The sequence below is a fragment of the Gobio gobio genome (assembly GCF_949357685.1).
Source record: "Gobio gobio genome assembly, chromosome: 5".
In the NCBI taxonomy this organism is placed as follows: domain Eukaryota; kingdom Metazoa; phylum Chordata; class Actinopteri; order Cypriniformes; family Gobionidae; genus Gobio; species Gobio gobio.
Window position 1 is genome coordinate 33,898,219 of NC_137101.1, and position 26,672 is coordinate 33,924,890.

Consider the following 26,672-nt stretch of genomic DNA (forward strand, 5'->3'; position numbering starts at 1 on the left):
ATTAAATCTGTTCATCAGAAAATGTCAGACTAAACCGCTCTATGCTAATGATATTTTATATCTCCGTCCTAACCCAACCTCTAAACATAATCCTCACATAATTTTTTTCAATAGAAAAATTGTTTGGTATTTATTTAGCCATTTGAATGACAGGGACAGCTGGATGTCCTCAATCTGGTGGAGAAAACTAGAAACCTGAATGCACACTAAGAAATTACGTTATGAGGAAATCATATTGTAGGTTAAAGAATAGGTAAAGGTTTTAGACTAGCTGTTCTAGAGAGCAGCTCGTGAGAAGCACTTTTATTTTGGTCCTGCGGTGCGATGTCATAAGGCTGCGCCACGGTCCTGCGTCTTTTGGAAGGAGAAAGGTTTTGTTATTAAGCATTTAACGTATTAAATCGATACAAACTAAATTAGTACAAAATTCATCCAAAGTTGTAGTTTTTTTAGTGTCTGTAAACTGAACTGTTGTTGAAAGTGACGTTGTAATGCTTTATCTAACGTTAATGAAAATTATTAAGGAATAATTTGAGGTAAGAGCATCCACACAGGAGTAACAGAAAAGGTAGCCATACGTCTCATTCTACTCCCTATGTCGTGAATGCGCTATATTGTAAACAAGAAGCGATTTAGTTTGGATTTGTTTTCCTCTATGTTAATTATTCTCATCTTCAACATGACAGACTGTCAAAACACGAAGAAAAACTCCTGGTGAAGCAACTGAGAGATCCATGTGACACTATTATAACGATGGAGTTTATTAAAGAGGAGAGTGAAGACATCAAGATTAAAGAAACATTCAGAGTGAAACAAGAAGATACTGAGGCACAAACAGGTTGGTTTCATTTATCAAAACTAATTTTGAAGAATATCATATGAGTGTCCTAGTTAAAGTGGGACACTCATATTTTGACATGGCCCCTCATGTGGGCAGACAAGTTGTGATCACATGACCAGACAAATACTAATGCTGTCTCCAAGTGTACAAACACCCCATTGACCATAACCCTACAATGGAATTAATGGCTACCATCAACTTTTTGGTTACAAACTTTCTTCTTCTACTATGTTTAGTAGAAGAAAGAACTTAATACATGTTTTGAACAACTTAAGGGTGAGTAAATGATGACAGAATTGTCCATTTTGGGTGAACTATCCCTTTAATTTTTTATTTTGCATGAAAGGGATTTTTGTTACATCTACACTAATTGCCCAACAGCGATCAATTGCAGATGCCCGGGGTCCATTCTTTAAAAACTTGAATTTTTGTACCTTTATAAGGAAACCACCAAGTAACCAGAACCACACAAAAGTTATTAATAAATGAAATGCATACTGTTTGATACATGATTTTACGATTTCTAGTTTTTGTACAGGCTTTAAAGGGATAGTTCAACCAAAAATGAAAATTATCCCATAATTTACTCACCCTCAAGCCATCCTAGGTGTATGACATGACTTTCAGAAGAATGCAATCAGAGTTATATATATTTAAAAAAAAATCCTGGCTCTTTCAAGCTTTAAGGCAGCCCAAAATTTGAAGACCAAAAAAGTGTATCCATCCATTATAAAAATAATCCATATGGCTCCGGGGGTTAATAAAGGCCTTCTAAAGCATATCAATGGGTTTTGTAAGAAAAATATCCGTATTTAACACATTATAAAGTAAAAAATCTAGGTTCCGGTGAACTGCCTTCCGTATTCAACTTACGGAAAAATTGTAACTGGCACGACGATGACGTCAGACGTAGCATAAAAAAGTGTAACTAGCGCTATGATGACGTCAGATGTAGCGTAAAAAAAGCGTAACTGGCACAATGATGACGTAGCGTAAAAAAACATAACTGCCACTACTATGACGTCGGACGTAGCGTATAAAAGCGTAGCTGGCACACCGATGACGTAGCGTAAAATGCATAACTGGCGCTACGATGACGTTGGATGTAGCGTAAGCATTTTGAACTGCAAGAGGCGCTACACTTTCTTCGTAAATTGAATACAGATTGCAGGTTTCTGGTAGGGATGTAGACTTGTAAGAGTGAGTGGAAATATGCAGGTGCTGAGCCTGTGGTGGATTTGTAAGCAAGCGTCAATACCTTGAACTTGATGCTAGCAGTGAGTGGTAGCCAGTGCAGAGAGATAAAGAGAGGTGACGTGGGCCCCTTTGGGCTCATTGAAGACAAGACGTTCTGCAGTGTTCTGAATAATTTGTAGAGGTTTGACTGCACATGTTGGAAGTCCAGCCAGAAGAGCATTGCAGTAATCAAGCCTAGAAAAGACCAGGGGCCTCATGTATAAAACTCTCCGTAGATTTCATCCTGAAAGTGCACGCAAAAGTGTTCACATTTATAAAACCATGTGTACGGCAGAACCTGCGCAAAATTCCCTTCATAAAACTCAGACCGTGGAAGATTGTGCGTACATGCATCTCCTTCCCGAAATAACCATATATGGAGCTTACAAAGCCTAGTTTTACTATGCATAATCTCATCTACATATCATTACCATGCATATTTCCATCCATGTGACACCATGTTTAACGGTACAAGACATGAGGAAAATATGAGATACGGACTATGTGCCGTCACATTACATTGTTTTAGAATAAATAGGCTAAATCAAGATGGTATAAAATACATTGAGAAAGTTTTCAGAAAAGAGTTATTCTCAATCTTTCCACTTGCTAAGTAGTATTTTTAATAGCTTCAAATAAATCAAATGTAGGCAGTTTTAGCTATAAGGTAAACATATATTTTAGGATGTTGCCTTGTTTCATGCAGTGTAAATAATTGTCTGACTCAACGCATCACTGACAAAATATTAAAAAAAAATTCAAATCAAATCTCTTATCTATAAGAGCACATTCTAAGTTAAGAGCAGGAAAGACAGCCAAAACTGGCCACTCCGCAGTGAGTCATGTACCTAAGGGCAGAGCGCCCCAAAATGTATATTTTCTATTTGATATTTCCATCTTGTAATGCCGCTGTTTTGGGTATTTTTTATTATTTGTAATAAACCAGGCACTTTGAATTTTTAATGGGTTATGTTAGCCCTGCTTGTTTATATGAAATAAGTGTATTGACTGCATGATCATTTCACTGTATTATTTACTGCCATGCGAGCCGCAAATTAAGCTGGGCGAGCCGTGCAATGAGTAACACTGGTCTAGAGTGTCCGTACAGTGCCCACATATCTATGCCTAGTTTATTTTTTTATAAATCCTGATATGTGCATGGAAAACATTGTGCATTTCAATGCCTTTTTTTGTGCATGCGCGATGTTTATACATCAGGGGGCGTATTACAGAAACGTTCTATCTTAGGTCTTAACTTAAGATATGATAAGTTAATTCAGTATTACAGAAACAAATCTTAACTAGATTTAGGATTCTTATCCTATCTTACAAAATATCATTTTATCTGTAGTTTCTGTAATACGCCCCCGGATGTATAAACGTTGCGTACGCGCAAAAAAGACTGTGGCTGGGACAGACTTTAAGTTTCACCTCTGCTTAAAAAGATGCAATCTAATCCGGTTTACATGAAATTAACTGCTAATATCTTAAACAAAAATATCCACATCGTTATGATCAGATCATTTTTGTTTTTTGTTATTAAGAGGAAGGTGTGTAGCACATATTTACATATTCATCTAAATGCTTCTGTCAAAAAGATTGTATTGGAAGTGTGCTCTTAAGCCCTATTCGGACTAATTATTTCACTGCAAAAAATGCTTTTCTTACTTTGTATTTTTGTCTTGTTTCTAGTAGGGCTGTAATCTCCCAGTCGATTAGTCGATTGTTAGTCGATACGTTCTGGCTCGACCAAAATTCTGATTGGTCGTTTTTTTGCCGCGTTCATTTCATCAGTTTTGCCGCGTTCATTTCATCAGGTGGAAAGCACTAATTGCTAATGGGGGTGTTTTCAGAACACCCCCCTTGTTTTCACTTCTTTTGGATTAGCCCAACCCACTGGAGAAGAGAGACAGATTGAAGTAGGGCTGTCAATCTTCCTCCATTATCCCATTCAAATTTCATTCATTGTTTTTTTAAATATTCAAATTATATTCGAATATTAAATGCTCAAATTTGACAATACAATTTTCAATTCGAAATTTGCTCAATATCGAAAATACAAACTTATCCAAACAAATTAGCATTAAAGAAATGTAGAACAAAAGTAAACCAATGTGCGCTGCTTAAGTGCGTAACAGTGACACTAACATTAGGCTATAGGCCAGGCTATAATAATAAACATGTCCTTTAAACATGTAAATATTTGGTCCTAAAGGTTGTTGGCCAAAAACACAAGGCAATCTACGTTTTCTGGATCTAGTGCAGAGCGTTTTTTATTTACTATAATCCCCGTCGTGGAGAAAACCCTTTCTGCTCTAACCGAGGTGCCTGGGATGCTCAAGTAGCGTCGTGCCAGCTGGGCAATGTGAGAGTACTTATGTGGCGTTCACACCGGAGAAATGCCTATTCGCGTCTCTGCATTGACTTAACATGTAAATCACTCGCGCGAATCGCGTCCGGTGTGAACGCACCATTAAGCCTTGTTTATACTTTCGCCTGGCTCCGCAGCGCGGAGACCCTGATGTCTTCTATCATGACAGTGGATCGCCGTCGGTGGGTAGCGGGGTCTCACTCTCGTAGATCAGCATTTCTTGTTGCAACATATTGCCAATGTCCAAGGTAGGCTAACCTTGATAAACATTCCCAAAAAGATCGCCAAACACTGAGAGCGGTTTTCTCCTGGCACTGTGTCCCCTTCGCCATGGCTGCTCCCTCCTCATCTTCCTCATAGCTTTCCTCCGCAATCGCTATCAGCTCCGCTTTTACTTTCTCACGTACCTCCTGCTGCTAGTCTCGTTCCAAATGAATTTGCCGATGGAAACGCGGGTCGAGGTAGCTAGCGGTATTAAGCAGCATGAATGCGTCTTTGTTGTGACTGTATCACTTCTCGAGATCCGTTGAGATCTACGCTAAAGATAGTCAACAAATTAAATATTTTATTGTTTTTTAAACCCATTCGAATAGTAGTTTTAACATTCGATTAGTATGAATTTTTCTAATATTCGAATTGTATTCGACTATCGAAATTCGTTCCAACAGCCCTAGATTGAAGTAGGCTACTTTGCTGTATTTTATTTATTCAATTGTGAGAGTGTTTTCCTAGTCAGTCCTCTTTTACCATGTCAACAAAGACATCGGCAGTGTGGCAGCATTTTTAAAAGATAGAAAATGGGAAAAAAGTCGAATTTTGCAAGCAACAGTTTGCATATCACAGCTCGACGACAAACATGTCATATCACCTAAAGACGGTAAGCTTACTTGTCTGCGTTAGTTTGCCCCGTCTGTTTTGAGTAGGCTATATGATCATATCAGAATTGCCATATTTAAATGTTTTTTTTATTTGGAGACTAATACGCGATGCGCTGTGCCCACTATTTGTATTAGTTTTGAGCCTATGCTTTATTTTTCAGTTATGCACTTTATTTTGTTTTTTCTGCTCTTGATCTGGCTTGTTTAATAAATATTCCGTTTTTATTAAAGTGGATGTGCCTTTTGTGTTTAAGAGTAAAAGCTTTAAGTTAATAGTCTATTCGTGTCTCAGCCACGAAACTGAGCTGAGCTCCTGTTCGAGCTGCACAGAGCGGCTGAAATTATAGTGTCTGTCAGTTATCATAATAAATTATGACTAAAACAATTGTATAAATTATGTTGCATATTCCTCAAAAGTTCTTGTGATGATATCACTAGTTGACAACAGTACTATATTTTCGGAAATCATAGGCTTTGATATTGCGCAGGTGCACGTGATGCAACGCTGTCAGAGCCGAGAGACTCGTGTGTCAGACTCATTTCAGTGCAAAATGATCAGGTCAAAAACGATTTAATATACTGCAAATAGCCTACTCGTTTTTAATGTTTATTTATAACAAGGCTACCAAGTACTGCGCACAGTGCGCAGCTAATTAATTTAACGTTAAATTAATAGCTTTTAGTCGATTTTTAGTCGAAAATTTCAGGACTTCAGTCGACCAAGATTTTCTTTGGTTGATTACAGCCCTAGTTTCTAGTCTAAATATCTAAAAAATTCTTAAATCAAGATGCATTAACTAGATAAGTAAAATGACATAAGATATTGTTTCAAAGTTAAGTGAGTTTTTGCTTAACAAGCAAAATTATCTGCCAATGGGGTAAGAAAAATAATCTTGTTTCTGATTGAATTCTTGTTTCTGTCCCAAACACAAATAAGATTATTTTTCTCACCCCATTGGCAGATAATTTTGCTTTTTTTAAGCAAAAACTCAATTTTAATTTGATTTTCAAGAAAACAAGAAAAAATATCTTATGTCATTTTACTTATCTAGTAAATGCATCTTGATTTAAGATATTTTTAGATATTTAGACTAGAAACAAGACAAAAATACTGGGTTATAAAGTACTTTATATTTTATTATAAAGATATTTTCATACGGTCAGTGATTTTATTGCCATCCGAATCCAGAATTTACCTATGTAAAACCCATGTAAAAATCCCCTGCTGAATTACCTACTGTTTTTTGACAAACACCAAGGTTGTGTGGTAATTGAATTGCTGTCCGAATCCACATCTCTGAGTTTTCAAGAATATATCACTTCAAAATTCACTGTTTATATCCCTTTTGACCACTGCAGAGCACCGTACGGTTGCGCTTCACTGTAATTTGGATGCATCTTAAAGGGGTGGTAAACCACGATTTCACTTTTCTAACTTTAGCTAGTGTGTAGGGGTGGCACGGTTCACAAAACCCACGGTTCGGTTCGTATCACGGTTTTAGGGTCACGGTTTTCGGTTCTGTACGGTTCTTGTTGTTGTTGTTGTTGTTTTTAATCGACAAGCAGTCGATCGCAGAACGAAACTTAACTGTTGCTCAGTCAGTGTTGATGAACTTTGGCAGTTGTAATTTTTATTCCGATTGTATTATACATCTATTCATGAGAATCGATCGGGTCACTCGCACCGGTGCGCCTAAATATTTTTTCACAGTCGCACGCAGTAATTTTCAGGTGCAAATGCGCCCAAAAAGGTCGCTATGTAGAGCCCTGTAACATACAACCTGTTAAATGTATGTGTGTATGAGACAGAGGGGAACAGGTCGCACGAGATCAAAGCACGAGACACACAGGGGTTGGAGGAGAAGACCGGAAAATGTGACATAATGGACAATATTCATCTGTATTTGCAATACACGAGCTGCGGTTCAGCTGCGCGAGACAAACGCTGCCAGTGTGTGAATGCACAACAGCGCGCGCGGCTCCCGCTGCACATTTCGCAGAGGAAAGCTTTCACAATCGTTGCGAGTTAAATGAAGGATTCGCACAACGGCTTGTCCTGAAAGATGGATTTAAAAACAGAAGCTGTTTACGGGCCACAACCTGTAAGTATGATTTATTTTTCGGCGATGTGTTTTCCTGTAATAGTTCGTATTGTTAATTGTACGTTGTAGCAAGGAAGTAAACAGATGACAACGCTGTTTGGCTCTGCAAACCAGTTTGTTAAATGCTCATTCATACTTAACGTTATCCGACAAACACCTAATGTTACAAACTTTTTTTTAAATCTCAACAGCGAACTTGTCATTAGTGTAAATTATTCTTTGATTAGAGCTTTTATGTATTGTTTATCTACATGCTTGTTTATCTACATGCATGCTAAACATGGTTCTGTGTTTGATTTGGCTACTATAGTAAAGCCAATGTTTAGTGTTTGTTTTGGGTTAATAGTTCTTGCGACAGATACTCGGCTATAATCGTTCTAAAAATACAAAAGTAACAATGCCATTCAGTAGCGATCACTATAGATCCGCAGTCTTTACTCTTGAGGACTGAACAGGTTCGATCATCTTCACTAAAATTGTCTGGGTCTGATTCGGGCTCAAATTGGTATGGTTTTATTGACGCCATTGTTTCTAATTCTACCCAAAGCACAGTCTACCGGTAAAGGTAAGGGGCGTGACGTTTCCAACAAACGTGCACTAGGCAGTAAGCAAATCACAACACACTGGGCCAGCTAACCAATCTGAGCCCATTGCGTATTTTTGAGGGACTGGCTTCATACAACCCAGAAACCATCATACCGTTTTACAAGGAGGGACAGAGCAGTGTAGAATAATGGTATATGAAAAATAATGCAATTATTTATAAATAAAGTATATGAAAAATAATGCAATTTTTTAAAAATGAAGCATGAACACATGTTACAGTGCACCCCACAAACACAATCAAGCCTTCGAAAGAATGTGTTTTAACACCCTTTTAAAGATCTAGGCTGAATCCAAAATTGCCCCCAAAACCCTCATTCACTATTCCCTACGTTAGTCCACTTTGGCCCAATCCCATTTCTACCCCTTAGCCCTTCCCTTTCCCCAACCCCTTCGTTTTGCGCGTTCATGTGAAGGGGTAGGGGTGTCTTGATTCTCTTTTGGCTGGAGTGGTAGGGGTAAAGGCAAGGGCCAGATAGCCCTTCAAATTAAGATTTTTCAGGACCACACATCGAACGAAGGGGTATAGGGCTGCACGATATGAGGAAAAGCTGCGATGTGCGATAACATTGTTTAATATTGCGATGACGATATGACTTGCGATAAATATTCAAATGTGAATGTTAGCTACACTGTTCCCATGTCTCAGTGCTTTAATAGGTCGTGTTCAGTGTTGGGCAGTAAAGGAATACATGTACCGGCATTACGTATTCAGAATACATATTATGAGTAACTGTATTCCGTTACACTTACAATTTAAATAGTTGATATTTAGAATACAGTTACATTGTTGAAATCAATGGATAACAGTAACCATACTTCTCTGTTTCATGAGTTTATTTACTCTCTAAATAAATTAAAGCAGCACTAGGTAGGTTTTGCTCTCGGGGTCCCCCTACAGTTGGGAAACAGTATTGTCCTCTACTACTGTCGTAAACTCTATCAGGGGATGCATCGCACGTGCATTTGTTGACATGACAACCATGATAGCCCTGAACACTGCAGGTGTTCTGCTTGCGTCGCGTGTGAAATGTCTTCATCCCAGGTACAGTGGCATATGTTTCAGCATGTCATATGAATATCATTTCATGGGTTTTATTTTTTTCAAACGCCAAATGATCGCGATGCTCACGTTTACAAGCCAGCGTCATTATAGTAGCCTAGTCTATTGGTTACCGTTTTACAGAATCTAAGATACTTAAATTCAATGTTTGAGTGGTAGGTAATAACCATATATCGTCAATATTATAATATCAAGCTACAATAGATGAATCTGCAAATTTGAAAAATCGATTTGCATTATAGCTTGAGGCAAGACAAATAAACAAATATCACAGACATGTTAGGTCTCCTAAAATATGATTTTGTATGTCTTATGTATTTACTTGCAAGAATGTAGCCCCTCCTCCTTCAGCTCACGCCAACGAGCAAACGCTGGCCCAATGTTGATCCTCGTCCTGCCTTTAATCCGATCATTTTCTCGTTTCCTCTTTTTGCTGTCCTCCGACAAAACCTTTGCTTCTTATTTGTCTGTGCTGCTTCGGCCATGACTATAACATCCGGCAAACAAACGATAGTTGTTTAGTTGCACGTCCGAATTTAAGGAAGTGGGGGTGGTGGTGAAAGTGACGTATATGCCATAAAGCAGTCGAATTTTGTAGTTCTTTTTGTTCTTGGGTTACTACCCGAAACCCGAAGTTTAAAAGTATGATTAAAAACGATACAGACCCCGTCAGGCTATGGCAGACGTGTCATTCAACCTATTGTAAGACGATGTATCATCACAAGAGTCTTGGAAATATATTATGAAGGTTGAAAAGTTACCTAGTGCTGCTTTAAGGCAACTCAATGCATTTCTCAGAAGCCCCAATATGAAAACGAAAAAATGCATGGTTTGCGTGATCAGTCACAATGGAGTCGGACAGGAGCAGCGGGAGCTAGAGGTAGAGATGGAGCCAGAACAACAGAGCCAGGGCAAGAATGCGTTTCTATCTTGGAAATTCAAACAGCATTTCATATTAAAGAAAGAGAAGGGAGAACGAAATATAACACTGCAGTGTAACTGTGCAGCGCGGTGTTTGGGGGTGGCGGCTACGCACGCACGTGCGTGTTATATATATTTTTTTTATATAGCCTATTATATATATAAATTCGTTATATATTCGTTCAATATATTATTCGTTTAAATTTTTCTTTTTCAAAATGTAGGCTATTTAATTGAGATTGACATATATATCAATTAAATAGCCTACATTTTGAAAAAAAAAATATATATATAAGGCTCAAACATGCGTGTTTATTTGAGTAGGCCTACTTCCGTCAGTGAAACAACAAACTACAGTCTGTAAAACATTTAAATAAATATCTGTAAATAATCGAAATATAAATAATATAAGTTAAATATTAGTTAAAGAAAAAATGTGTTTATATTTCCTCACAGACGTGCCTCTTTGCGCTGAAAGGGAAGACACGAGCAGGAAAGAAGCATAGTTTTTTAATATCTTCATGTTTTCTCCTCATGTTACAGAACTGATAGGCTACTTGTAGTAAAATGTGAAGAACGAAATTATCTTCCGCAGGGTCAAGAACTTAGGCTTTGTTTGATTATGCGCTGTGAGAGAAAGCGAAACTAAAAATCTCCGGCGTATATGAAATACGCTATACACATAAACTTGACCAAGTCTAATAGCAAGCACAAACTGTGTTAAATAAAGTAAAGTTTGAAGTAAAATGTATCTGTCCTACTCCGTTTTCTACTTTACCACAGTAAATGATGTGAATATAGCCTACTCCTAAATAAATCAAACAAGGAAGAAACGTTTAATCCCCTGTGAGAGACGTAAATGAGGATTTGGGAAAACAAATAAGAGATTACATGTCCAGTAGAATAAAATGGAGTAAGCCTAAGCCTATTGTTAAATTCGAGGAAAATCGTGTGACCAGATAGCAAAACGCAAGCAATCTTAAATTTGTCTCACCACACAAAGCTTCCTCTCTCATTCGGCATAAATCCTTATGTTTCCATGGCTGCGATGTAACATTTAATTGCGAACCGATTATTTATTTTGTAAATTAAGCTTTGTGCTTCACTCGTGTCATTAATATTCACGTAAAACAGCATTCACAAACAAAACAAAGTGTTTTAGCCGCCCACCGCCGGTGCTCCTGCTTAGTTGACGTGCGACTTTACATTCTCCTATGCGCTGATTTACCAGCCCAAGAGCCGTTGGCCCCGTTTGACGTTAGCTAAATATTTTATAATATATGTTTAGTAAGCAGGATTTGATGGCCGCATTCCTACACTTATAAAATGCAATAGCCTACGTGCACAATAGAACTTCCGGTTAACTTCCGTGTTTTGAGTGTGCGCTCGGCTACTTCCTGTCGCTAGTTTCTGGAGGCGCTAGTTTTGAGTAGACGTACAGTAGAAAAAGTTTCAATATGAGCGGATTTCGGGTAAAAGAGAGGCGGTTGGTGTACCAACGCGTGAAAAAGACCGCACTCCATTGTTGTGTACCCCTGTGTGCGAATTCGTCCAGGTACAACAGTACTATAAGCTTTCATAGCTTTCCAGTGGATGTGTCGGTGAGAGCCGAATGGGTGGTAAGAGTGCGGCGGGACAACTTCACCCCAAGCAAGACAAGTCGTGTTTGCAGCAGGCATTTCCAAAAGGGCGATTTTGTTAACAACCCGGGTAAACTGAGGAGGTTGAAGAAAGGGGCCATTCCTGCTCTTTTTTCCTGGAATAATTTTCAAATACCGGCGCCGAGGGCGAGCGTGTGGGAGCGGAGACCCAGAGCGTATAGCCCTCCTCCTGCCCATGAAATCAACTCGGAAGAGGAGATGGAGGTGGCTACCCTGGCACCAGATCACGATTATTGTATTACTCCTACAACAGCAATGGTCGCAGATCAGCTCGCTGAGGAAAACGAAACACTTCGCCAGAAAGTAAAGGAGCTCGAACTACAAATTCAGGCTCTCCAGCTACGGAGTTGTTTTGGACTGAAGCGCTTTGCAGGATCGGACGAGGACATCCGATTTTATACCAGGTAAGTCATAATTAAGGTGTTTTGAATTGCAGGAAGCTGATGTCTTGTACCATATTAACAGCCATGGACAAAAAAAAAAAAATTCACGCAAGTCATGTACTTTAGTGAAAGTAAAGGGGGCTACTACACATGTAAAATGTTGCTCCACTAAAAGTACACCTTACAAGAGGATTAGTATTTTCCTTCAAGTGTACATCAAATATCAAAAGTACAAGTAATGACTGACATAAGGATATGATCAGGCCCAAACTTGTGCTACTTACAGTACTCAGATGTGTAGACACAACCTTTTATTGTCTTTTCTTCATGTAAAACAAATGTAGTATAATAATAGTGGAAATAACATCATAATTTAAAGTCTAACTTTAAAATGCATGTTTTATGTATCCTTCTCACATTTGTAATATTTTGGTCAGTCAATAAGAATAAATTATGTCGTTTTAGATTTTTTTTGACTGAATTAAGTTTCATGTCTATTCTTGGTTCGCTTAACTAGTCGAGGATGATATAGATTATAGAAAGTAATAAGTAATTAAATAATTTTTGGAGAGTAATTTGTACAGTAATCTAATTATTGAAGATGTAATTACTATCTAGTAATTCATAATTTTGAGTAACTTACCCAAACCATTCTAACAACAATGTTATTTTTGTGTATTTTGTTTAAAAGATTCCATTCTTATGACCACCTGATGGCATTCTGGAGGCTCATCGAACCAGCAACATCAAGGATGATCCGTGTGACAAGTGTGGCAAGAGAAGCATCGGCCTCTGTGGCAGAGAAGACAACATCAAACAGATCAACTAAGTTGCTGCCCATAGATGAGTTATTTCTTTTTCTAAATTATCTATCAACCGGATGCACACAGAGAGAGCTTGGCCACAGATTTAACATCCATCGGACAACAGCCAGCAGGATCATCACAACCTGGGCCAACTTTCTTTACTGTGTACTGGGAGCTGTGTGTATCTGGATGACACCTGAAGAAATCACAGCCAACCTACCTCCTGAGTTCAAGGAATATGCAGACACTCAGGTCATTGTTGACTGCACAGAACTGCGGTGCCAAACTCCATCCTCACTTGTGCTACAGAGTGAGGTGTACTCGCACTACAAATCACACTGTACCTTCAAGGCCATGATTGGCATGGCACCACATGGTCCTCTGACATTTGTTTCTGCACTCTATGGGGGCTCTATCAGTGACCGTGAGCTCTTCAGATTGTCTGGCATCATACCTCTCCTGTCCCCTGACATGGCTGTGATGGTGGACAAGGGCTTTAGGGTGGACAACCTTGTGCCAGGAAAACTTCACAGGCCTGCCTTCCGCTCCAACAAGGACCAAATGGCAGCACAGGACGTCCTGGAGACCCAGTCGATTGCGCGGCTGAGAGTTCATGTTGAAAGGCTAATCAGGCGGGTTAAGGAGAACAAACTTTTTGACACTGTAATCCCTTTGTCTATTTCAGGGAGCATTAGCCAACTTTTCACTGTATCTTGTATCTTGTGCAACTACCAAAATGGACCTCTGGTCAAAGACTGGAGAGAACACAAGAGCCAGGTAGAAATCTGACTGTTTGCTTCATGGCTGGCTGCTCCTCTTCCTCAATTTCCTTTTTTTTTTTTTTTTTTTTTTACAAACATACTGATTCACACCACAATTTAGTTTTTGCTTACATTTACTGCCTTTTTTAACTAATAAATTATTTATTTGAAATTAACTTGGTCTCCTTTTTGTTGTTTAATTTCCCCTCCTGCCTGACTCATTGAATATTAGTTTAACATCTAGCAATACATTGGTATGGGTTCACCTTTGCTGTGTACACTTTAAGTCCAGTGGTCAATCCTAAAAGAGAGAGTTCTTAGAAGTTTTTGTTTACTGATAATTCATTTTATTACAGCAAATATTTGTGTAGGTATGTGTAGAAAAAAAAGAAGTCTGCTTTCTCTCTTATTTTCTGCATCACACTACTGTCCCGGTATATTCTTTGAATCAGGGTGTCTTCCTCCGCAAACACCACAAAATCGCACCACTCCATCCCTGTTAGGAGCAGCTGACCCTGCACCTGCCAGTAGTAGCCATGACCCTGCTTCAATTCCAGGCTGCCGTCTTTCATTTTGAGATGTGGATAATCCACATAGCTCTTAACATTTGGACATTTTATTTCCACAAGGCCGAATTCAGTACTTTCTGTTGGGTCAAAGACAACCCCATCTGGGGACGTACCTAGCCATGGAGTGTCGGGGTGTATAATGAAGCCACAAGGGTAGTAGTTCACCCTCTTGAGCTTGCAGTACTCTTCGATGGCATCAGCTTCCATTTCGAGACCCCTTTTCATTGCTGCTGTCTGACGGACCCCTTTGAGCAGCCGGTCTGCCATCTTATCTAAGGTGCATGGTTTAGCATGGCATATTTCCCCAAAATGTGAGGAAGTGAGTCTGGGTTTTCTCAGCCTATGCCAGTCCGCTGATGAACTTTGACTCTTAGTTGCATCCTCTATTTTATTAGCCATCTCCCAGGTAACCTCAAGTGACTTGAAGTGCAGTTGTTGATGCTCAGTGAAAACAAACATACAGCATGATGTCTCCAGTCTGCAGCCAGCCAATGGCAAATCTGGGCATGGTGGAGCATCATGGTGAGCAACAGGGCGACTTCTTGCCTTGGGTTGTTGGTATGACAGGGGGCTGCCTGCTTGTACCAAACCGAGTGCAGAGTCCACTAGTGGCACCTCACAGGTGATACCCATTGTACAAATGGTTGGTGCAGAAACAGGGGTAAACTCTTTGTAGATCTCCGACACTCTGAGAACAGACAGATCCAGTAACTCTCCACTGATGGCTTTGTACAGTGTGGACCTATTTGAAACAAATTGAGAAACATGAATTAATATTAGATATTTTAAAGAATGTCGGTAACTAGACAGTTGACATTAGCCATTGACTTCCATAGTATTTTTTACTACTACAGCCTATATGTTAAAATATAATTCAATTAAAGTTAAAATGTTGTAATGTTGGTCTGTGACCAATAAGTTTTTGATCTAAAAAAAAGAAAGATGCACAAAAATGACTCTAACATGACCATATTAATTGATTCTAAATTATTTAGTTTGCTACAAACAATGTGCAATCTGTAAAACAAAAACCTCAAAATTAAAGTTGAAATGGTACACTGTTGAAAAGTTTAAGTATATACCAACAATTTTGTATGTTTATTATTTAATTTTATGTTGGTACATTTTTGTGACGTACACCTGTTTTGGCCTGACATCCATTGAAATGGACAAAACATTTTTTACAATTAAAGCCAAACATTTTTATAATTTATAGAAGCCACATGAGCTGGGAAAATGTACTTTTATATTTTTCAGAAACTTTAAACATAATTCTGGTCTGAAGGGGTTAAATAATAGATACTAACTACAAGCCAAGTTCACTCAAAAAAATATTTTGGTCTAAATATAAGTTTTATGTATTTGAATTACATTACAATTTTCCATCCATTTGGACTACATAGTTTTAACATAAACAAACAAATAAACTTAATGTGATTCATATTTGTCAGTCAAACGTAAATGAAATAGGTAAGTTTTATGCAATGGTACACAGAAAAATGCCCATGATAAATTAACACAGCCTAGTGCACACTACTGAGATAAAGTACCATTGAAGCAGTGTTCAAGTTAATGAGATAATTTAGTGATGATTGAGAATTAATTATGAACACCTGATGATAATGAGCAGAATCACTGACGGAAAGAGAAACACAAGAACTACAACTGACTTCAGCCACAGCCTTAGATGAAATCAACTGAAGATAAAAGAAGACATTAAATCTGAAGATCTTGGCAGAAGAGGATTAAACAACTCCACAAACAGCATTACCAGCTTCACACATTATTAACCAGACTGACTTTATTTCTGTAATTTTCTGTTTATAGTTTTGTTTGAAGTCACCATGCTGGAGATCAGTGTCTGCTTTAGTTGGGCTCTTAACTCTTTAACTTTTTTCTCTAGCTCCTTTAACTGTGTGTTTATAAAGCACATTTGTTATGGCAAGGGAATCCAAGAGAATTTCTGGTGATGTTGGCTATTTATATATTGTTAATGACATCCTGTGGCTAAATCACTGATCTTATTCGGAGTCTAATACTCTGGTTATTGTGGTACTGTGTTAATAGTTTTGTTTTATTCATAATAGTTGCCATGTGATTCTACAGCATGAGTTACAAAACTGTTGTGGTATTCTAATAATATGCAGGATTTAAATCTATGGCATTGCTTAGATATACACAGACATCAAGAATCAATGTATGAATCTCAACAATGGTGACAATCAATTAAAATCTTCAAGCTGCAGTGCATGTTGGGTACCACCAATCAACCCCCCCCCCATGTGTCCCAGCATGCATTGCGGCATGAATAAATTATGCATCTGAATTGACAAATTTTCTTTGATACTTACTAATTGCTTTTACCTTTGCTGTTTTTGTTGTGACATTTTAGTTGCTTGTTTTATGTTCAAAGTTGATCTGTTTATCTTAATTTTTTTTGATTGTCACCATTGTAGAGATTCAAACGCTGATTCATGATGTCTGTGTGTGTCTAAGTAATGCCGTAGATTAAAACCTTTTGTGCACTTTTTTTTATTTTTTTATCTGGATATTATTCAATTAACACAACCGTCCTGTATCTTGTGCTGCATAATCCCATGGCTAATACTATAATACAACACAATTAATAACACATTACCTCTATAACCAGCTAATTAGCCTCTAAATTAGAACAGTGATTCAGGCCAAAACAAATAGCCAACATCACCTGATAATATTTTCTCTTGGATTCCCTTGAAATAACAAATGTGCTTTATAAACACACAGTTAAAGGAGCCAGAGAAAAACTAAAGCTAAACAAATTCAGGGTCAAGAGCCCAACTAAAGCAGACACTCATCTCCAGTATGGTGACTTCCATACTATGAAACTATTATTTTCATTAAAACAGAAATTACAGAAATAAAGTCAGTCTGGTTAGTAATGCGTGAAGCTCATAATGCTGTTTGTGAAGTTGTTTATTCCTCATCTACTGATATCTTCAGAGATTTAATGTCTTCTTTTATCTTCAGTTGATTTCATCTAAGGCTGTGGCTGAAGTCAGTTGTAGTTCTTGTGTTTCTCTTTCCGTCAGTGATTCTGCTCATTATCATCAGGTGTTCATCATTAATTCTCAATCATCACTCAATTATCTCATTAACTTGAACACTGCTTCAATGGTACTTTATCTCAGTAGTGTGCACTAGGCTGTGTTAATTTATCATGGGCATTTTTCTGTGTACCATTACATAAAACTTACCTATTTCATTTACGTTTGACTGACAAATATGAATCACATTAAGTTTATTTGTTTGTTTATGTTAAAACTATGTAGTCCAAATGGATGGAAAATTGTAATGTAATTCAAATACATAAAACTTATATTTAGACAAAAATATTTTTTTGAGTGTTCTCACCTTACTCCCTCAGCCATGGTCCTCTGCTTTGGTTTGGCAGACATCACAGCCATCTTCTCGACAGGGCCTGGTTTAACACCCTGTGTATATAGGCAATAAGCAGTGATGTGTGTGTGTGGGTGTGTGTGTGTGTGTGTGTGTGTGTGGGGGTGTGTGCAGATGTAGTATTGAAATTAATGTTACATTATTCCAAGACTTGCCAGGGTTCTTGGCTTGTGCCACTGTTGTTCACTCTCCGTACAGCTCAGCACTGGTGGAACAACTGGAATGTCTAGCTGAGAATAATGTGCAGACTGGAAAAGTAGAGCCACACAATGGTTACAGAGCACTGATCCAGCTACACATGTACAGCTGTGATGAGCCAGCTCAACGGGGATTGAGTCCTTCAGCCCCACCTGTAACAAGATGTTTAAAAAAAAATTATATATATAAAGTAGTATAACTGATGTAATAAATGTATATGGACTACTCAAGTAAGCTACTATTTATGTTTGTACACTTTTAGTTAAAATAGCTAGTAAAAAAAAGTTAACTTTTTTTCTTGTAAATCAAATCAAATCAAATCAAATCAAATCACTTTATTTGTCACTCTACATATGCACAAGTGCAACAGTAGGTGAAATTCTTAGGTGCAGTTCCGAGCAACATGGTAGTCATGACATGACATGTACAACATTTAAAGCAGCATCAGATTACACTGATGCGCCCACAATTACTCACAGCACAGTAAACTCTACAATAAACAATAAATAATTTACACAATGTGAGTGTAGTTCTCACAGCTTTAAACAATATACACATACTTACAATATACATATACTTTAAACAATATACACTAAACATACACTAAACAATATACATTACGCTATAATAGTAATAATAATATACAATGTACAGTATAAAATATTATTCACAGATTGAAAAATTGAAATCCAAAGTGCAATAGATGCTGTATGATAAATAAATGTGTATATAATGTGTGTTTATCTACAGTGGGTTGTGCTGAGTGATATTCTGTCCAGTGTGTGTTATGATCCTGATGGGTCAAGAGTTAAGGAGTCTGATTGTTTGTGGGAAGAAGCTGTTCTGGAGTCGGCTGGTGCGTGATCTGATGCTGCGGTACCGTCTGCCTGATGGCAGCAGTGAGAGCAGCCCATGGTTCGGGTGGCTAGAGTCTCTGATGATCCTCTGAGCTCTCTTCACACATCGTCTGGCGTAAATGTCCTGGAGGGAGGGAAGCTCACCTCCGATGATGCAGCTGGCCGTGCGCACTACCCTTTGCAGGGCTTTGCGGCTGCGGGCGGTACTGTTGCCGTACCAGGTGGTGATGCAGCCAGTCAGCAGGCTCTCTATGGTGCAGGTGTAGAACCGTGTGAGGATGTGGCGGCTCATTCCAAACCTCCTCAGCCGTCGCAGAAAGAAAAGGCGCTGATGAGCCTTCTTCACAACGGCCTCGGTGTGGACGGACCATGAGAGTTCCTCTGTGATGTGGACACCGAGGAACTTGAAGCTGCTGACTCTCTCCACCGGTGCTCCATCGATGGTGATGGGGCGGTGTTCTCTCTCATTCCTCCTGAAGTCGACCACCAGCTCCTTGGTCTTGCTGACGTTGAGGGAGAGGTTGTGCTCCTGACACCATCGTGTCAGAGTGTGCACCTCCTCTCTGTAGGCCGTTTCATCATTGTCAGTGATGAGACCTACCACCGTCGTATCGTCAGCAAACTTGATGATGGTGTTGGAGCTGTGGGTTGCCACACAGTCATGTGTGTACAAAGAGTACAGGAGTGGGCTGAGAACACAGCCCTGAGGGGCTCCAGTGTTGAGAGTCAGTGGTGAGGAGATGTTACTGCCCATTCTGACCACCTGGCGTCTGTTTGACAGGAAGTCCAGGATCCAGCTGCATAACAAGCTGTTTAAGCCGAGAGCCCGGAGTTTAATGTCAAGTATGGAGGGCACAATGGTGTTGAATGCTGAGCTGTAGTCTACAAACAGCATTCTCACATATGTGTTCCTCTTTTCCAGGTGGGAGAGAGCAGTGTGAATTGTTGATGAAATGGCATCATCAGTGGAGCGGTTTTTGCGGTATGCAAACTGCAGTGGGTCCAGTGAGGGGGGGAGAACAGAGCAGATGTGGTTTCTGACTAGTTTCTCAAAGCATTTGCTGATGATGGGGGTCAGAGCAACAGGACGCCAGTCGTTTAAGCAGAGTGTTTTTGACTGCTTAGGTACAGGAACAATGGTGGACGTTTTGAAGCATGTGGGGACCACAGACAGGGAGAGGGACAGGTTAAAAATGTCCGTGAAAACTCCAGCCAGTTGGCGCGCGCACGCTCTGATGACGCGGCCGGGAATCCCGTCTGGACCCGCAGCTTTTCGGACGTTCACCCGCCGGAAGGATCAGGTAACATCCGCTTCAGATACGGAGAGTGCACTAACCTCTGTATCTTCAGCCGCGAGCTCTCTCTCCGTGAGGGCGGTGTTATTTCCCTCAAAGCGAGCATAAAAGGTGTTGAGCTCGTCCGGGAGAGAGGCAGCGGTGTTCACGGTGGAGTTTGTGTTCCCTTTATAGTCTGTGATGGTGTTAATTCCCCTCCACATGCTTCTGGAGTCGGTGGTGTTGAACTGTCCTTCAATCTTGTCCCTGTACTGGCGTTTTGCTGCTTTGATTGTTTTCCGGAGGGCATAACTTGCTTGTTTATGCTCCTCCGCATTACCAGAGTTAAAAGTGAAGGTCCGCGCATTGAGTGCCGCGCGAACATCCCCATTTATCCACGGCTTCTGGTTTGGGTACAGCCGAATTGTTTTGGTCGGAACAACGTCATCTACGCACTTCCTGATGAAACACGTTACGCTATCAGCGTAGACCTCGATGTCGTCATCAGAGGCCGACCGGAACATCTCCCAGTCCGCGTGATCAAAACAGTCCTGTAGCATAGAGTCCGATTGGTCTGACCAGCACTGGATGGTTCTGAGGGCGGGTGCTTCCTGTTTCAGTCTCTGCCTGTAAGCGGGCAAAAGTAGAATGGACGCGTGATCTGATTTGCCGAATGGTGGGCGAGGGAGGGACTTGTAACCCTCCTTGAAGGGGGAGTAGCAGTGGTCTAAAACACGGTTCCCTCGCGTGTTGATGCTAACATGTTGGTGGTATTTGGGTGCGATGCGCTTGAAGTTGGCTTTGTTAAAGTCCCCGGTCACAATAAACGCAGCCTCAGGATGCGCGCTTTCCTGCTCACTCACTGACCTATACAGTTCCTTCAGTGCCCGGTCTGTGTCGGCTTGTGGGGGAATATACACCGCTGTGATGATGACCGCGGTGAATTCCCTCGGTAGCCAGAATGGTCGGCACAGAACCATGAGAAATTCCAGATCAGGAGAGCAGAAAGACTTGATAGAGTGTACGTTCCTCTGATCACACCAGGATCGGTTGATCATAAAACACACACCCCCGCCTTTGCTTTTCCCGGAGAGATCTTTTTCTCTGTCCATCCGATGCACGGAGAACCCCGTGGTTTCGATGGCTGAGTCTGGAATCTCAGCGGACATCCAAGTTTCTGTAAGGCAGATAATGCAGCAGTCCCTCGTGTCTCGTTGGAAAGAGATCCGCGCTCTCAGCTCGCAGAGTTTATTGTCCAGAGACTGAACATTTGCCAGTAAAATACTGGGAAGCGGGGGTCGGTTTGCGCGGCGTCTTAATCTGACGAGTACGCCAGCTCTACAGCCCCTTCTTGTAAGCACTGTTATTAATGTCTTTCTTTTAATGTGGTCAGTGGAGCAGTCTATTTGATTTGCAGGTACACTCAGAATCCCCACTAAAAAAGTACCAAGATTTCAGTATACCTACTTAGACTTAGCAGGTTTACATAAATTTATATACCTATCTTATGCTTTTCACCTTTCACCTGGGATGTTCAGCATACCTGGAAAAACAAACTATACTACACCACTGATTGCTGTTAGAGAAAACATTGTAGTAACGTAGCACTAAACGTATACTGGTCGTTTTTACCGTGAATGGGGGACATGGTCAACCAAATTAACATGGTTAACCTACAGCAAAGAACCAAAAGAACACGATTGAACCAAATGAACACGATTAACCCTGGAACATGGGTAACCATCTTAACGCTACACTCATCCTACACTTAAACTGTGAGGTGGTTTAGATCTGTCCATTGACGGATGACATAACGCCCTCACACACACTACTCCTGTCACTGGATCTTTCTTGGACACTGAGAGGAAATACAAAACTCACATTAAAAATACACACAACAGTTGATAATCATATCAACATAAGGTATTTAATAACACTAATAAAGTACGTTGTAATATTGACACGATTTGATGTAAGTTAAAATACTTGGCTGCAAGTCAATGGAAACCTTAACAGCTGATCTAGCCGCTAACAGCTGAGGTAACGTTATCGCTACTCACCTTCAAAGTTATGGATGTAACTTGATATGTACAATCTAAATCCCTTTTCCCGCTTGCTACCGGGTGCAGGTGAGCACTGGTCGACAATCTTGTGGACGTCGTTTACGTCTATTTTCGGGAGGCCTTGAAGAGAACGGGTAAAATATGCCATTGTTCGCAATCAAAACCTGCCGTCCGCAAACCGGAAATGGTCGACCGCACACTCAAGGCGGCGGAAGTAGAACTCCTTAGTTACGTGCACGTAGCCTATTCAATATGGAAGTAATCCAAGTATTCAGAATACGTTACTCAGATTGGCGCATGTAATAAACTGTTTTCCCTTATTCATCGTGTCAGGCTGTCGGTTGAGATGTGTTCATCGCGCGAGTTCATATCGCGATGACGATGAAAATTCGATGTATCGTTCAGCCCTAAAGGGGTATGAGGAGTTTCCCTCCACCGACTCCGTGCTGCTAGATTGTGTGTATGTTGCCACTTGGGATCGATCACTTGTGTGTTGCCTGGCTGCCAGTTTCTCCATAGCTTGCTAAACGCACTATTTGAGTGATGTGAACATATTAATAATAGTAAAAAAAAAAAAACATATATTCTCTATTATCTCGTCATCCTTCATAACGCAGTCGATATTTACATCGCGTATCGTCTGTAAACTCTTGCGTTACCAAGGCAACGACTGACACGGAATGGACCGGTTAATAAACAAAGAGAACAGTTTGGCTCGATGGAAAAGCGGCTTCACTAGTCTTGAATGTTCTGTATCATTCTATGTATCATGTATCATCTTAGGAAACTCTAAGGCTCATACGTTTTTGAACTGAAAACGAGCGCCGTTTTATTAAGTCAAAATACAGTGCACAACAACGTTGGGAGTGAGTAATTTGTTAAACGTGCTTGTGCCTGATATAGCCTACGCACTTAATTGATGTTCAAACTGGTTAAATGTCACAGGACACTAATAAAAGAAAAGGGGTATGACGATGTGTAATGGTATAGTAGTGGTGTCCCATTTCTTAGGGGAATATTTTCACCCCTACGCCTTGCCACTCTAAGGGGCAAGGGGAACGGGTAGGTGTAGGAGTAGGGGAAGGCGAAGGGGTATAAAATAGAATTGGGATTGGGCCCAATACAGTTCACTTGAAGGAGTGAATGAAAGCGAGTGAAATAATTCGGACAGCCATTGTTTGGACTGAATGAGTGCACTCAATAACGTCCACTATGGTTTCGGACACCACTATAAATGGCTGTCCCTTCAAATAATGGCCTATTTGAGGGTAATTGGGGGGCGATTTCGGATTCAGCCCTAGACTTTTATTACTGAAATCCTGGCAATTATTTACAAGAGCAATATATTTAATCACCACTCAAAAAAAAAAAAGAAGAAACGCACGTAAACACTTGAAATGGGCCGTTATTACGGCAGCGATTATATATGTTAAAATAACCAAGCAGCATTATGTTAACCTCATGTAAATAAGAGGCTGTATTAACTTATTTCTGCTCATTTCCATGTGGAATAAAATTACATCCATTATTTTGAGATAAAATACAAGACAGAAAAACATTTTAACTATTTGCGTCTTTATATCTTCCCATTTTTAAACAGATCAAAATAATTACATAACAATTAGGATATTATTTTCCTATTATTAAATTAAATAGGCATTTATTCTTATTATACCAAGGCATTTTATTACAGCATACAATCATGTTATTGACCATGTGAGCAGGTTCCCAGGTGTGCAGGATCACAAAACTCGCTCCTTTACCATGAATAAATCACCTTCCAAATGCATGAGTTTTATCACTGAGGTGGCATGCAAATGTATTTTTACGGACTTCCACGTGAGAAACAATTGCCGTCCGAATAGGGCTTTAGATTAGATGTGTTTGTTGAGTATTTGATTTTGGCATGGCTTATATTGCAAACAGCATTACTTTTGTTGAGTGCCTTTTTTAGCGTAATATTGCTTATTCTGATCCAGACATCATGACGAGCGTACCTGGTCGCGTTAGTCTTTCGATCGGCAGAGGACCTTTCAACACTTTTTCCATAAATTTAACACGGAAGGCGGTCAGCCATATGGATATTTTTCTTAAACAAACACCTCGATTCGCTTCAGAAGGCCTTCATTAACACCCTGGAGCTGCGTGGAGCACGTTATTTGGCGGACAGGTGCATTTTTTTATGGACTTCAAAAACAGAGCAACTATAACTACTATAATAACGCTTGGATTAGCCTGGACTTTTGTAATATAACTCAGATTTTATTCGTCTGAAACAAGAATGTCATACACACCTAGGATGACTTGAGGGTGAGTAAATCATGGGCTTATTTTAATTTTTGGGTGAACTAACCCTTTAACCCCATAGAAAATCTATGGGGTATTGTGAAGAGAAAGATGTAATATGCCAGACCCAACAATGCAGAAGGCCTGAAGGCCACTATCAGAGCAACCCGGGCTCTCATAACACCTGAGCAGTGCCACAGACTGATCGACTCCATGTCACGCCGCATTGCTGCAGTAATTCAGGCAAAAGGAGCCCCAACTAAGTATTGAGTGCTGTACATGCTCATACTTTTCAGATGGCCAAGATTTCTAAAAATCCTTTCTTTGTATTGGTCTTAATACTGAATTGGGGTTTTTCCTTAGTTGTCAGTTATAATCATCAAAATTAAAAGAAATAAACATTTAAAATATATCAGTCGGTGTGTAATGAATGAATATAATATACAAGTTTCACTTTTTGAATGGAATTTGTGAAATAAATCAACTTTTTGATGATATTCTAATTATATGACCAGCACCTGTATATTCTGTAACACCTCTTTCAGTAACAGTAATGTTTTGTTGTCTGTTGCTTTCTATACTATTAAACTGGGGTTAACTTGTATTTGTCTTTTTTGCCTTAGACTTAATGTTGCTGAAAGGGGAGAGTCAAGAACTGAATGAAATGAAAAAGAAACATCTGAATGACAAACATGATTTCATAACTGGAAAGAAATATTTTAAATGCTCACAGACTGAAAAGACTTCCTCACTAAAAAGAGCCCAAAAGACAGCAAATAGAAGTTATTTCACCTGCCAAAAGTGTGGAAAAAGTTTTAATCGAATGGGAAACCTTCAAGTCCACATGAGAATTCACACCGGAGAGAGCCCTTACACCTGCCAACAATGTGGAAAAAATTTTAATGAAAAAGGAAGCCTTAATGTCCACATGAGAATTCACACTGGAGAGAAGCCTTACTCCTGCCAACAGTGTGGAAAAAGTTTCAATCGAAAAGGAAATCTAAAGACTCACATGAGACTTCACACTGGAGAGAAGCCTTACAAGTGTCGTCAGTGTGGAAAGTGTTTTTCACAGAAAAAAGGCCTTAATTCCAACATGAGAAATCACACTGGAGAGAGCCCTCACACCTGTAAACTGTGTGGGAAGAGCTTCTCACAAAAAGCAAATATTAAGACGCACATGAGAGTTCACACTGGTGAGAAGCCATATATATGTGTTCAGTGTGGAAAGAGTTTTACACGTAAAGCAACCCTTGATTCCCACATGAGAAGCCATGCTGGAGAGAGCCCTTACACATGCAAACTGTGTGGGAAGAGCTTCACACAAAAAGAAAGTCTTAAAGGCCACATGAGAATTCACACTGGAGAGAAGCCATTCACATGTGATCAGTGTGGAAAATGTTTCCGATGTAAAGAAAATCTTGTTCGCCATGTGAGAATTCACTCAAAAGGAAATCGTTTTAAATGTCAGCAGTGTGAAAGAAGTTTCACAGACAGTAATCATCTTAAGAATCATGTAATAACTCACACCGGAGAGAAGCCTTTTATGTGCCATCACTGTGGAAAGAGTTGCACAAACAAAACAAACCTTGAGGATCACGTAAGAGTTCACACTGGAGAGAAGCCATACACCTGCCCTCAGTGTGGAAAGAGTTTCACACTTAAAGGAAATCTTAAGACTCACATAAGAGTTCACACTGGAGAGAAGCCGTTCACGTGTCTTAAGTGTGAAGAGAGTTTCGCATTTCAGAGTGTGACGATGTTTAGAGGAAAAAAAAGGCTATTTCAAACATCACCTGCACATTCACTCTTGAATAAAGAAAATGTAACTTATCTGTGTAGCAAGAAGTTTTCTTTTGCTGTCAAACTTACAGATACACCTGAAAAGTCATGAAGATTTGAGACCCTATTTGTGTTCCTAGTGTGAAAAGGGTTTTAAATGGCTCTGCAATTTAAAAAGTCACTGGAAAGTATGTAACTGTGAAACTAAGGCTATAGTAACTACACAGCTAAATGTGTCCAATCTGATTGTCTAACTTAATGACCACTCATTTTATTTACAATCTTTACTAAATACCTTTTTGATTCTATGCTATATTTTCAAATATTGAGCATGGTGGATGCCCTCTAATTTCGTTTGTTTAGCTGCAATACTTCATTCTACTTATTGATACCTCAGAATCAAATTATTAGTTAAACTTGTGTCTTGCTGGAAAATGCCACAATGTAAATGAAAGAATGTAAATAAAAAAGGTCATAAACTGAATGAGATAATGATCATTTCACTGCAATTTAGTGGGAGAATGTGCAAGTAAGCATATGTTATCAGTCTGGATTTAATTTGGCAACTGTTATAGCTCA

General features: G+C 39.5%; 1 protein-coding gene across 1 annotated transcript; it reads left to right on the top strand.

The window, feature by feature from the left end:
- The first annotated feature begins 321 nt into the window (after positions 1 to 321).
- Positions 322 to 26,575, top strand: LOC307126683 (uncharacterized protein). Its single transcript, XM_079817326.1, has 3 exons — positions 322 to 568; positions 687 to 838; positions 24,935 to 26,575. Exons 2-3 carry the CDS (start codon positions 754 to 756, stop codon positions 26,203 to 26,205), a joined length of 1,356 nt encoding a protein of 451 aa, XP_079673452.1. The 5' UTR covers positions 322 to 568; positions 687 to 753; the 3' UTR covers positions 26,206 to 26,575.
- Positions 26,576 to 26,672: the final 97 nt, after the last annotated feature.